Here is a 14,467-nt window from a genome sequence, read left to right on the forward strand (position 1 = left end):
TTATTAAACAGTTTTGCTACTTGGTTTAAGTTTTCTGGCAGCTTTCACCTTAAACAAAAACTCAGTATTAAGTCTTAAACTTTTGAAAAATAAATCCCGGAAAGCAATCCTCTTTGAAGTTATGCTAGTGCCAGAGACTGAGGAAAACGGCTACAACAGAGTGACGAGCGAGCCTGCTGGGACTGTTGAGCAAAGCTGTTGTAATAAAGTTCGCTTACTTCACTAAGGAATGACCTGGCTGGAACTGGAGTGAGGAGTAAAAAAACACTTCCACTGTCAGTACAACTGTCAGCCTACACATTAATCCCTTTCATTTATGCACACAATTAACAGCAATTGTTTATAGAAATGGAGCTTCACAAAATATCCTAAATGACTGTGTTACTGTATGCAATAATTTGGCAGATGTTACTATAAGCAATCATTTGACTGGTGTTATTATATGTAATATTTTGGCAGAACTTTTCCTTTTTGGGTGTGTAACCCTGGTCTTCGATGGCTGAGCCATTTTCATCATGTGCCACTGTAACTGACACAGCTGTTTACGGTTATGGAAAAGTAATGTGAGTGGTTCAAAGTGTAATAATCAATCACTGAGCCACTGATGTTTATATGACACTACCCACCTTCTTACACAAACAGTTTCCTGCACTAATATGAACAAAAATATTTAGATAAATCTTGCTTGTTTCTGATCTACGGGTTCTGAAATACTGAAAATGTTCAATATTTCAGAAATTTCAACATCAAAAGTTGGCTTTCCCAGAGCACCCTGAGGATACGAATGAGTTCTTTCTGATCCACCATTTAACCACAATGAACATGAAGGAAGGTAATATCCTTGAATAAGGCTTCAAATGCAGATCGGTTACACTCCAGACTTCAGAACTCCAAAACCAGAACAATCTGCGCCTTCCATCATCCGCTTTAAACGCAATGCAAATTACTTCACTGTGGTTGGATTTTTTTCCCCACACAAAGCAAAAGCTTCTTTTCAGGGTAAATTTACACACACGGTGGGGATATTTGATAGGAATGAGAACCGCATATGGTCAGTAGCAACTACTATGTAGTGTTTTTGTTCAGAGATGTGCTTAGTAGCTAAATTTGGCAGTTAAATTTTCTGTCACGTTAATCTGTCTTGCTCATCTCATCTCATCTCACTTGTGTCCTAGTTAGTCCATTGTTCTGTGGAGAGTAGGATGGCCAAGAACTACTGGGACAGGTTTAGGGGATTAAACTACTTCAGGTTTTGGGGGTAAATCACAGGTTTGGGTAAATGGTGCCCGTTTACACCAGTAAGGCTTCATGTTGAAAAATGATCAATGACATCTACATCTCACTACTGTTCTATCCTTTGATAGGACAGTAGTCCTCTCAACTGAGACATACCAGTGACACTGACATAAATACTTTGTTTTAAACTCCAGAAATGACAGCATGTGTGCATATTTGTATGTATATAATGTTATGACATGAATATCAATTCACTAATATGATATGCTGAATCATTCATTGTATGTGAAGGAAGTTAACAGTGATTCATATCTATCCCACTGCTGACATTCAAGTGAATGCATGACATTCACTTGAAACTGGAGGTTGAAACAAAGTGCGTCTGTCCTCAGCAGAAATGTGTCTACAAAATATTTTGAACGATGCAAATCAGTTTTGTTTACTCCACAGCTTTTCCAAGTGGGTGCTACTGAGTGCAACATTAAATGATTTGGGGTTACTGACACTAGAGGGATAAATGAATGCAAACTTGCTTCTAAAACGAGAAAACACTTACAAGTGCTTTTAAATTCTATTTATTTGCAGTGATCGTTTTCCTCATCTTAACAATTACAGGCATAAACAGACACTGTGTAATTTTAATTAACTACTAAATCTTCACCTATGTGCACCAAATGTGCATTGGCAAATAGCGAAAATTGAATGAGTAACTGTACTTTATTCATACACAAATTTAAGCTGATAAAATCCCATTCATAAAAAAATTGGGCAAGGCTCCAAATGCTATTTAAATAAACTACTTTTGTAGTATTTTTTTAAATAAACGACCATCATTATTAATTATTAAGATGTTATGGTTGCACTATGATTTACCTTGGAAAGAGGAACTTTAAGAATTAAAGGCTTTTCTGGGATTTCTTTTTCAACTATATGATAATAATGATACATGCAGCACCTGTATACAGTCATTAATGGGATCACACAGACACACACATGCTAATCTAGAAATAAAAGGTCAAACTTAAAAATCATACACCATATCAATATTCATTAACTATCACCAATAATGAATGTATAGTAATGAAAAATAACAAAGTAATGTAAAGCCTTGTTTCAAATAGTCTACAGCCTGTTTAAACAACACCTCTGCAAGTACAAAGATGTAGCGCTGTTATTCAAATCAAATGTCTAAATGTCTAACCCCAGCCACACCGCTACAGAACAACAGCAGTGTGTTGTGACTATTAGGGTCACTTCATCAGCTGTCCCTGCGTGACATGAATGCACACTGTGAAATGGCCCGTCTAGACTTGACGTCATGTCACTGTCCACACATGTAGACACACACACACACACACACACACACACACACAGAGTCACACTGGAGGTGCCCTTCCCACCTAATCCTCATACCTGGCACAGTAGCTAATGTGTGTCAGACTAAAGATAAGTACAAAAAATGATGCAGTTTTGCTGCAGTGTTGTTGTCCGCTGAATAAATGAACAGTATCAGTCGCTTCATGCTTCCATCCTAGAATTAAAGAAGGCACAGTTCTCTCTGGGTATTTATTTATTTAACGCCTAATTATAATTTCTAATTAGTCCCGAGAGGCTAATACAGCATGGCATACTGATGACACTGATTGACTGTGTCACTATTTAAATAAAAAGCTAAGACAGAGCAGAAGATTATTTGGATTTTGTCGCCTGAGAGCAGACAGACTCTGCAGTGAGATCACACTTTTGGTCTTTTTCCATGCACATGTATCTTAATTTACAAATAACCTGTTCAGAGGTGGAATCCAACTTATTCTGATTCATCTTCTCCAGGTTAGGGTTAAATCAGGCTTGGATGTGTTTATTTTTGTCCTTTCATCCTGTCATACTCTTCTCGCAGCAAAGTTTTGTCAATCCTGCAGAGAAGTGGAAATTACTAAGTTATTTACAAGCTAAATACACTGACTGGCACGACAGACAAGCCTTGTCTGATACGAGCAGGGTGTTTTATCAAGGCCAGACAATGTGTCTAAATCAATAAGGGAAGCTTGACAGGAGTAAAACAAAGTGAGGCATTGTTTTGGGGTTTTTTTGTCTTTTTCTTGAGAACATCTAACAGCACAGACACAATATTAAAGATCAGACAGTATGGTAGGCAGAAGGAAAAGACAAAACCAGAGTAAATACCAGAGAACAAATTAAAATAAGTTAGTAACAAAAGCATGAGTCAGACAAACATATCACCCAGCCTGGTAACATCCATCATGGCATGCCTTCCCAAAGGTTGATTTGTGCCTTTCGTCTATAGTACATTTTGTAGATATGACAATCTGGTCCAGTGCACTCAAAGCACGGCGATTTAAAAATGCATAACCAGACTTATGCGGCATCTACACAGAATCTACAGCGTGAGCAGCACGTTGCCAGGATAGATCTGCTCCAGAGCCCCATGCTACGTGTAGAAAGAGTTCAGACACAGCACTGAGCTGTAGGTCACATGCATTTTAATGCTATAGTTAGGTTCGGCAATATGCAGAAGCACGGAAGCCTTGGAAAAAAAGTTTATTCGGGTGTCAAGTAAAATACAAGCTAATTATGCTTTAAGTACGGATTTACTGGCTTAGTATAGCTCAATATAACAACATGCTTGTGTGCAGTACTCCAAAAACAAAGAAAAAATAAAGACAACACTGTGCTGCCTGAAGGCACAGATAGCATGCATAGGTGGAACGCAAGAGCAGAGTTTACCACGCAAAACAACACACATACATTATGACCTCTGACTACTCTGTAGTGGAGGCTAAGCTAAAGCACAAACAACAGCCCAAACACATAAGCGTAGTTCATTTGTTTTCTGCATATTTTGATACTACCCCCTGCTGACAATACACAGATCCACCATGTAGGTGGATCTAATTGTGCATGACCAATGCACAACCATTCCAGTCCTTTAGATAAAACAGAGCTGAAATACTAAAATTGTGTCTTTACAGCCTTTTATATTTTAAAGTGAACTCCAAGTGCAACACCGTATGATCAAAATTACAGGGTCTCCTACAGGAGCTGTTGGCAATAGAAACCCATGTCATGAAGCTCCCAGTACACAGCTTTTGTGCTGATATTAATGGCAGAGGAGATTTTAACTCAGCAGTTACTGGGTCTCAGCAGGGTCTTGGTGACTTTTACACACAATGCACCTCAGCACTCGGTGAGACTGCACTCTAACTTTACATGGTCCGAATTATTTGGTACATAAGCACTTTTACCTTGCAGTAACACTTATAGTTAATTGTTGAATATCTATGTGGGAAAAGCTTTCACAAGCTGACTTGTTGCTGGTTGGTTTCCTTTTGCTGTACCATGCTCCAATTTATGCCCGATCTAGGTACGGCCTACTCTTTCACATCCATGTCTGCAAAGATAGACTGTATAGCTTGGTACTGAAAATACCTGAATTCCAACGTTAAGTGGTGCGACCAAATACAATCTCATCTCTATACCCAATTTTCATAAGTTCACTGCAGCCCTTAAGTTTCCTAGAAATTACCCAATGAAGGTGATTGTGTGTGCAAATGTCAGAATCAGCTGCATGGAATATCTTTAACCTGATTGTTGGGGTTTTTTTGTGTAATTGTAGGGTCTTTACCTTTCAATATAAAAGGACCATGAGGTGAACGCAGTTGTGATTTGGCACTATAGAAATAAAGTAAAAGAAAAACGAAAGAACTGATGCAAAACATCTCCTGCTGCTTGCTACGTGTGACAAAGGACAATTTCTGATCATGTCAAGTTTGTATTCTCCTCATATGTTCATGAGTTCAACTTATGAAAGATTTTGCTGCATGCCAGAAATGTTGACCTTAACATACTCCCATACTCCCAGTTCAGCTGAAACTACCTTTGTCTCCCAGATGTAAAAGGTTGAGCAATAATAAGGCTTACAAAACCAAGGAAATGAAGAACGGCACATAAAAAAATAAAAAGCTTGAATGCTTGCGCTTTTGTGAGGAAGTTTTATGTGACTTTGTGTCTTTTAAACGGTTTGCGTGCTCTACTCAAACAAACAAATACTGACAAACAGGTCATCTGACCTAGGGCACATACGTCACCTACATACGCAAACCTTGCTTTACCTTTCTGACTGTTAAGTGTCAGTTCCTCACTGATCTTCAATAGGCTTTCCGGTGGGATGGGAAGGAAATACACAGGAAGTGCTTCACATCCTGACACTTCTCAACAAGAGCGTCTTCCCTTGCCTTAGTCAGGGCTGAGTAAAGAGAACAAGCCACAGAGGCATTGTGTAAAACAAGGGTTTCGGGGTCAGGAACACTGATGTCTGTGCGTCACATCTTGTATCATTTTTCTGCATCATTGATGCAGTGCAAAATAACATAAAACTAAACCAGGCATGTTTGCTTGTTTAAAAGCCATAGGGAGAAGGGAGGAATAAAAGAATACTGACAGAAGTGGGAAGTGTTGAGTAAGTTTTAAACTGTGCAGAACAAGCCTGCCATAATCAGAAGACACTCTGAGGGTCTCTGTATGAAAACTGACCAGTGGAAAATTATGCAAGAGCATAAACTCTTCCAATTATATATTTGCGTCATATACAACTGGAAGAAAAGGTGGATGCCTGCGCAGGGAAAAAATAATGGCTGCAAATCAACACCTTTTCTCACACACAATATCCAATATCCTCAAAAAAAGGTAGTTAGTAGAGGCGTCAAAACATGTGCTTGTTTTTACCATCTCCAATACATCCATATCGGATGGCAACATAAATCACTCAAATGCCTGTGTTCTGTGTATTTACAAGGAAAGGAGCAGGGGAGTAAAGTGTCCAGGCAGGAGGGCTAAGAGAAAGAGAGAACAGATTTCATCACGCTTTTCTGTGGTGGCAGCCTATACTAACGTCTCTAAATCAAGTGTGTCATCTGTGGGACCAGTGTTTTTCCAACCACAATCATGTTACCACTGTTACCACCAGACTGGCTTTGACCCAATCCAGAAAAACCTAGTTTGAAAAAAAAACAAAAAAAAAAACAAACCCCTAATGCGTTCTGTCCAAATTTGGTAGCTCCCTCGTTGGTGGTCCCCCCCCAGTGCCTCTTTTTGTATTTGTGTGAGTGTGTGCACTTCATCTTTTCAGACGCCTAAGTTGGGTGATCCTTGAAAATATGCACTGCACCTGTCATGCACAGGAAACTGAAATTACAAAACAATCCATTCCTTTTATTTCTCAAGGCTCTCTTTAAGGACTTCGATTGCATTAGCTCGGTTTATTTATCCCATCCTCCACCTCAGGTTTCCTCATCTCAACTTAATGGCTTCCTCGAGTGTTGTACATTTCCAGGAATAATACGGTGCACGTTGTTCAGCATTGGAAATTTAAAACACACAAAAAACAAACACACTAACACATCTGACGTCTATACACACATGTCTGTGTCTGAAAGATGTCATGCTACAGGTCACAAAAAGAAACACTTTTTCCCCCATTCTTGACGTTTGTGCCCGTTTGTGTAAATTTCAATTGAAGAGATGTGGTAATGACAGAATAAATTTTATTGTGGATGAAAACCATTAAAGTATATATCTAACAGGTCACATATGCACTTTTGTATACCTGTGCAACATATGAGTGTTTTGTAATCGAGGAACAAAATATTCCAATGATGTCCTTGGAAAAAGAAGCTGGCCATGGTTTGGTGGGTAAACAGATCATAAAGTACTGATTTCAAAAAAGAAAAACTTCATTATGGCACAACAACCGTTGCCTCAATCCACTTTATATTGTAAGGTAAAGACCCTACAGTAATACAAAGAAAACAGAAAATCCCAATAACCACATGATGCAGTTACTGTTCCAGTGGCCAATGCAGACGTTACAAACTTGAATTCCTGCATTTACTTCTTACCTCCAAGTTCTTTTACATTCAAGATGGCATTTGGAAACGGTACTGCTTTGATGCTGAAACCTGAGAGGAAAGAAAACAATGAAAATCCATCATTGTAATCACCTAAAGAAATTGTACTTCCCTCTGTGTCAGTGTGTGTGTGTCCAGCACATGCTAGGAGTGATGAGAGTCAGCTTTTAGGAATGCTGGCTACATTTACTTTTCAATAGTGAGAAAGTGGATTTTTTTTTTAAGAAAGAAAGAAAAAAAGGAAAGAAAAAGAAATCCATTTTATCATTAGGTTTCCCCGGGATATTTGGTGTACCTTTTCCAAACCACCAGCTGGTGAACACACACAGGACTGACAACATATTTGTGTTATAAACATGAAAGAAAAACACTTTGTGTGGTCCAGTTTTAGAAAAACAGAAAAACAAGAAGAGCTAAACAGAAAAGTGTTTTGTTCTATGTTGGGGTTAGCGGAGGATACAACTAAGTACTATCGTGTATTATGTGGTTTGTTTATGCGGCTGCGTACGGGAAAGAGTGGGAAATGGTAGAGAAACCCACTAAAGGGCAAAATTTAATGTTGCTCAAATTATGGTAAATTGTCTTGGTGGGAATTCATTTCCTGACAACATTTACAAATAGGAGGAGAGATGTGAAAGCAGATTATGATTTTACAAGCATCTAAATTAATCACTATGTACATTACAACAGTGCACAATTATGAAGCAGGAAGTAAGAGTATTAGCAGGAGAGTTCCCCCTTTATTGGCCTTCCCGTTCTTCCTTCTGTACATTTGGCAGATGGACAGTGCTGACAGCTAAATCTGCTTTCAGAGATGAACACTAATTTTCTCATTTATCTATTAAGGCTTACTCATCAGCAGGCACAGAGAGCTATTCACTCACCTAACACACCCCCTGACACAGAAAAATGCAAACTAACTGTTACAGGCAGCACATTTGGGAATTACGTTATATTTAGCTTCTCCTGGAAAAAAGAGTAAATCTAAAGTGGGACTTCTGCAACAGCTCAACACTGCTGCTGTCAAAGCCCGGGAAGGAGACAGGAATGTCAGGGTTCTTGAGGGATTACATATATGGAAAGCAGAGTGCTGACTACCACAAGAATGATGTGCAAACCCTGAAACCTCCTTCTTTTCTGGACATAACACCAGCCTGCCACTTGATTGAAAAAGAAAAACCAAGTATTGGCAGGTGACATCCTGACATCTATTCTGGCACAAACACTGGGACTGGAAAAAATCCTTCCTCTATTGGAAAACTTTAATACCTGGATAGTACTATCTGTCTGTTTCAAGAGCATGATGTCCTTCAGATTCGAATCACAAAGGACTAAAAAAGAGAAAGATTGCAAGAACACATGTGAGCAAAGGGAGATAGGTACAACAGCAGAGGGTGCATGCTTAATTTTTTATGCCTTCTTTTCCACTGATCCATGTCTTATAAGCACATACCTGTTGTAGGAACTATGCCATCGGTGCTCTCACTACAGAGGCGTGAGAGCAAGCTGGTCTTTCCAGCACCTGTCAGGCCAATGCACACCACATCATACTCTGGTCTCGGCGGTGGGGGTCCTTTACAGCACAGTGCCCGAAAACACTAAAACAAAGCATACAAAGCAATGAATGCATTGGAAAACAATTCCACGCGACGGGTGGGGGGGGGAATAGGGAATTGGAGGGAGGACCGCTATAATTCTGCATTTGCAATGAAAACAATTCTTAGGATAAATTCTTGCCTCCATAACTCTGCATAAAAACTCTCACAGGCATTTCTGTCTTCATACGGCAAAACAAAAATTCACACCTCATGTCAAAAAACAGGTCGAGTATAGGGAACACGTGCAGCTGATGTACAAGGAGCAAAAGTATACAAATGATCGAGCAGAAAGCTTAATAAAAAGAATGCACCATGACAAAGAATGACACTACCATGATTTTTACATGTACAATTTAATTTAATCATGCCACATAGAGAAAATGTCATTGACAAATTATATTCAATCAAGGGGTTAGATGCATGCATCCAAGTGCTGGTCCAACACGTTTTTGTCTGCATGTAAACCTTGTCTGATTGGGCCCTTATGGCAGCCAGAGGCAGACCTGTCACTCCATGAATCACAGCCTGGGACTGAGGGCCTGCTGTGAGACATTAAGGGGCAAATGCAGTGTGAACCGTGAATGAGAACTTTAAACTTGTGTGGGGAGATCAGTATCCAAAACTAAAAAGAGATCTCTTTTATTAGCAAGACAGGAACCAGTCTGGACATGGCAGGGCAGACTAACGCACACACGCGCACACGCACACACGCGCACACGCACACACGCGCACACGCACACACGCGCACACACGCGCGCACACACACGCACACACACAGTCTCCTACCCATCTACTATATCACATTTCAAGTACAAGAACATCAACACAAGATTTCCTACTGCTCATGTCAGAGGACGACCCTCCTCAACACACTGTTGCTGTGCTCAGAGACTTTAACAAGAAGTAAAAACATGCGCAAGTCTGCATGAACTGCTGCACATCTGTGTGCACGCTGTCCAGGTGTGCCACCAGAAAAAGAATACCTTGGTGGGCAGAAGCAGTTAAACTAATGAGAGGATAAACAAATATTCATCATCAGTTTTCAAGTTGGTCTGTATGTTTGTAAATTCCAGCTTTAAGCTGCTATAAAAGCCTTTTTATCTCAAGTTAAAAGAAGCAAATGAACATCCAATAAAAGAGCAATTTTACAAGATGCATCCATTGCCGCTTTTAAATTGGAGGAGAACAAAACAAAGTGCTTCAGCCTCAGTTCATCTACAGAGCCCAAGACATCAATGACTACCGGGGTCAGTTTTCAGAGTCATGCCAAAACAGGACTGCCGTTTGATGGAGATGTGGGGAATCTGCTTCAGCAGAACCAGACGTCGGCTGAGCAACCCGAGCCCCCCCGACTCCTTGGTGAACCCACCAGTCTGCTCAAACAGGAAACATTCTCCTTTTCCAGAAAAACTGTAAGATCAGAAACACACGCGTGTCAGATGGAAGAGCACATGTACAAACCTGGTTTGATTGGGTTCTTTTCTTCTCTTCTCTGAAGCTACATGTACAGGTTTCTGTAGAAGGTGAAAACTACCCTAGCTATCAGCCAAGGGGACTGACAGCTGATGTTTAAAAAGAAGGGTTGAGGAAAGTGAAGATGGCAGAACTTGAGCAGGTACAAATAGATTTTGAGTTGAATAACTCGAGTATTCCGAGCCCTATGAAATAATTGCTAATCCAGGAGTAAACACTGTTTTTAAAAAGGTATTGAAGAAGGGTGCTGCCCCATTGCGGGAGCAGAATGAGAGGACTACTCCCACCAGAGAGTTGTGATTTCACAACAGTTACTAAAGGAGCATCCAGGCCCTGACCCTGGGGTCCCCATGTACACAGTGGCCCCTGTGAGAGAGAGATGGCAGCTCCCACCTCTGGCCCTCTTTGACAGCTCAAGATTGACGAGGAGAGCTTGCTCAAAAGGCTCACAGGAGAAAAATAAATATGTCGGAAGGCCTTTGCCTACTTCGAGACATGCCCCTCCCCGTCAACCACATACTCAATGTGGCACTGAGACCAACAGCACAATCACAGAGACTGTCCAATGATGACTGCTTCCATAAATCTCCAATGTATTTATACAAACAGCTGAAATTGAGTTTTCAGTTGTATTCAACCCATACAGTAACGTATACTTTGATAAAGGAAAACATCTACAGAAACTCATCAAAAATAAAACCAATGAGGCCACTTGTCAATCTTCCTGGCAAAAGACTCTGGGAATGACAAGCATTTTATATAGACTCTATTGATTAGTTGCCTCTTATAGGATTGGACATGTTTTAGTTGTGCTTTCCTGAAAGACCTGCCTAGACATTACCTCACTGTTGTTGTGAAAGTTGATTAGCTAGGCTTTATGTAAATGAGAATCATATCACAGAAGATGTAGCCAGGCTGCGTTTTCTCCTCAAGAGAAAGATGCATGACAGAAAAAATGGAAAAAGAAACACCCCGCTCCCCAGGCCTCCAATTTTAAAAAGATGCCAAGACTTTTAATGGGTGACATAATTAGGCCTCCTAGCAGAGCATAGCTCAAGTAGACACTGAGCTTATTAGCATTTAGCCTCATCTAAATAATGGGGGGTTCCCATATCAAGAGTTTAAAAGGACGATGTATGAAAACTGCTGCAGTTCTTTTTCCTCCCAATGTTTTACTTCACATAATGCTCAAAGCCACACCACATGGTATAGCGAGCACTCCAACAATGTCTCCACAGACCCTCCTGACCTCAAGTTTGTTCATTTGCATATGGTTAACACATGATATATACATGGATTTTGGGACTGAAAAAGATCAAGGCAAAGAATCCCACTGACTAAAGGATTCAGATAGACTTAAAAAAAACAACAACAAAAAAACTAATAAATGAAAACATTTTTATCAGTGACACATAAACCATCATGGTGTAAATTCACCTGACGTGGTTGGATGGAAAAAGAGCCAGGCTCTTTTTAGAAAATGTATTTGTATTTTTAGAGGTAATAAATGTGGGATAGAGGGAAGCCGCTATACCCACAGAAGACTAGTTCATGTTTCACTCTCGTACTCTCTTGCTACTGTCGAGACACCACAGGACCGGAAAATAGGCAGTGGCATGACAGCATGTTCCAAATTGAGGCTCCCAACAAGCTTTCAGTTTGTATGGACAAGCTTTGATCTTGTTGAAGTTATTAAATTAAACTTTAGTGTTGTCAAAGGAGACACAGAGAACATAGAAATCAAATATGCCAGCTTGGAAACGCTGATTTCATACCTATTCTGTTAAAAATTGGATCTTTGGAAACGGTAACATAACAAGTATGGTTTCTGCATATTGCTAAAACATCTCAACAGGTGTGCAGCATCAACTAATTCTGCTACAGAAATACTCATGACAGCTACATAAATACTACCCTGTAATGGTTACCAATCTTTCTGGATCCTTACGATCTTTAAGTCTTAATATTTTTATCAGGATGTTTGGCTAACATTACCCAAACTTAACAAAATCCGACAAAAAATGCTTTGCCAGAAAAGTTCAGATACTGTATTTCTGCAGAATATTATTGTAAGGGGTGAAACTTCAACTTCAGCAACTGAGTAATTGCAAATGTTTATCCAGTGTTTAGTGTTTTTGGAGGGAAAAAAAAAAAACAGTTTAGGGAGACAAAAGAACGAAAATTCTGTAAACCTTTGGAAATAAGGGGATTTATTGATCTATATGGAGTAAGTGCCAGATGACTAAGTCAACTGCCCTAACCACATTATACATTTTGTAAAAAAAAAAAAGTGGCTGAAAAAACCATAAATTATACATGAAGAAAATCTGTCAAGCAGATGCATAAGTGCCCTTTTTAGCCCCTGTCCTGCCCATTAAGCATGTAAAACACCATGTTGAAAGGTAGATTACTCATCAGCCAGTAAGTCGGAACTATTTGCACTCATCAGAGTCATGGTGCTAATGAGTATAATAATGCCTGCTTAAAAACTCCTGTATCACATTTAGCCTTTGGTATTCAGGAACACACAGGCATACCAAGAAGTAACTGCGGCCTCCCCCTTGGCTGCAAACACATAAGCTGCACATACTGACTTCCGGTACAACAGAAGGGACAGGATAGAAGAGAGGAGGAGGAGGGAAAAAACAAACAAACAGAAAGGACACCCAAGACACTGGCCTCAGTAGTCATGCCCACTGCAGACAGACAGACAAAGAGTATGGGCAAGCAGGTTTTTTTTTTTTTTTTCCCCCTCCAGACCAAGTGTCGGGACAACACTTGCGTGCAGGGCTCACTCCTGACCTTTGGAAATGACAGTCCTTTATATGGGTGTCCCCATGGAGGAGCAGTGCTAACAGCTATGTGTGTAATAACACACCAGCTACAGTCATAACACAGGCCTGCAGTGGAGAGCATGTATAGAGAGGCAGGCTGTGAGGTATGAAGGTAGTGTAGGGAGAAGCAGGGAGGTGGAGAGGGTGTGCAGGCAAAATGGGGGTGGTGGTGGGTGGATGGCTGCATTCATTCATCCTCATTCATCTTCTCCCCCCCTTCAGTTGTTGTTATTTGCCACTTTGAAGCTGGATGGGGGGTGAACAGTGGGACACAGTGTGGTTCAGTACAGTGAGGGTAGGGGGTGTGTGGGGCGCACTGCATGCCATTCTCGTTAAGGGGTGAGAGAGACGTGCTAGACACACAAGGCTACTCAATGGACTCTTCCCATGCTAGGTTACTGCAGACTGTTGTTACTCCAAAAATCACAGATTGCTTCAGGCCCAGGTCTGCACCACACCACACCAAACCACGCTCCACCCGTTATTTTGCTTCATAACATAGCACATATTTCTGACCATTAATTTGGCATGCTTAAGTGTTACTGCCATTTTTCTAACCACACATGCCTCTCATAGCAGTGGATTTTCTTCCACTGGTGCAGACAAGATGCTACCAGCATTATGCCTATCAGCACAAGCACGAATGACTGTTTTCTTATACCTTAATTGCAAGTAAAAACAAATGCCATGTGGATTTGGCAGTGAGAACTCTGATATGCTTTCAACTGTAGCTACAGGTGATGAAATACAAGATTTACTGCACTTCAAAAATGATGGCCAGTTAAGGACACTAAACAGGTGCCATTCATTACCCCGCATCAGAAATAGATCCCTGAACACACACACACACACACACACACAGAAAGAGTACACTGGAACATTTGGGGGATACGCATCGCTCCCGTTCCATGTGCCTCGACAATACACATCCAGTTGTGTGGAATGTTTTTGATGCAGGGCATGCTGAATATGTCTACTGTTGACTTCAACAGCTTAAAACAAAATATCTCAGAAGGCTGCTGAACTGAAATGACAGACATACAGCAATAAGGAGATGACCCTGTCTGCGCTAGCTCAACATCCCGTCTGGTGAAGTAGACCATGTCTTACTTAAGTCGACAAAACAACCCACAACCCATTATGCCAGCTTGTCTCTGTGTTTACGGGGAGGTCTTGTTTTAAAGCTGATTTGCTTGTCACCGTTTTGCAGGCACATCATCCCTTTATTCGAAAGCAACATCCACTCTCTTTCTCTCACTTTCTCTGTCTCTCTCCCCTATCACCCCCGCTACCCAATTCATTCATCCCACTTCTGTCTGTCTGGCCCTCGTTTCAGAGCTCAAACACTATTGCCCTGACGTTAAGGTGTCTGGACAAGGAGACAAGCTAGAACACACACACA

At 40.6% G+C, this 14,467-nt stretch overlaps 1 protein-coding gene across 5 annotated transcripts in view; it reads right to left on the reverse strand.

Moving 5' to 3' along the window:
- LOC102080584 (ADP-ribosylation factor-like protein 15) overlaps window positions 1-14,467 on the reverse strand; it is a 97,624-nt gene that overhangs the window by 48,910 nt on the left and 34,247 nt on the right. For all 5 annotated transcript variants that reach the window (XM_025896838.1, XM_025896836.1, XM_005473558.4 and 2 more), the window contains 2 exons: window positions 8,614-8,758; window positions 7,152-7,211 (listed from right to left, as the gene is read on the reverse strand). In XM_025896838.1, coding sequence (XP_025752623.1) covers window positions 7,152-7,211; window positions 8,614-8,758 — 205 coding nt within the window. The remainder of the gene's footprint in view (window positions 1-7,151; window positions 7,212-8,613; window positions 8,759-14,467) is intronic.

Source organism: Oreochromis niloticus, linkage group LG12 (genome assembly GCF_001858045.2).
Source record: "Oreochromis niloticus isolate F11D_XX linkage group LG12, O_niloticus_UMD_NMBU, whole genome shotgun sequence".
NCBI classification, from domain to species: Eukaryota; Metazoa; Chordata; class Actinopteri; order Cichliformes; family Cichlidae; genus Oreochromis; species Oreochromis niloticus.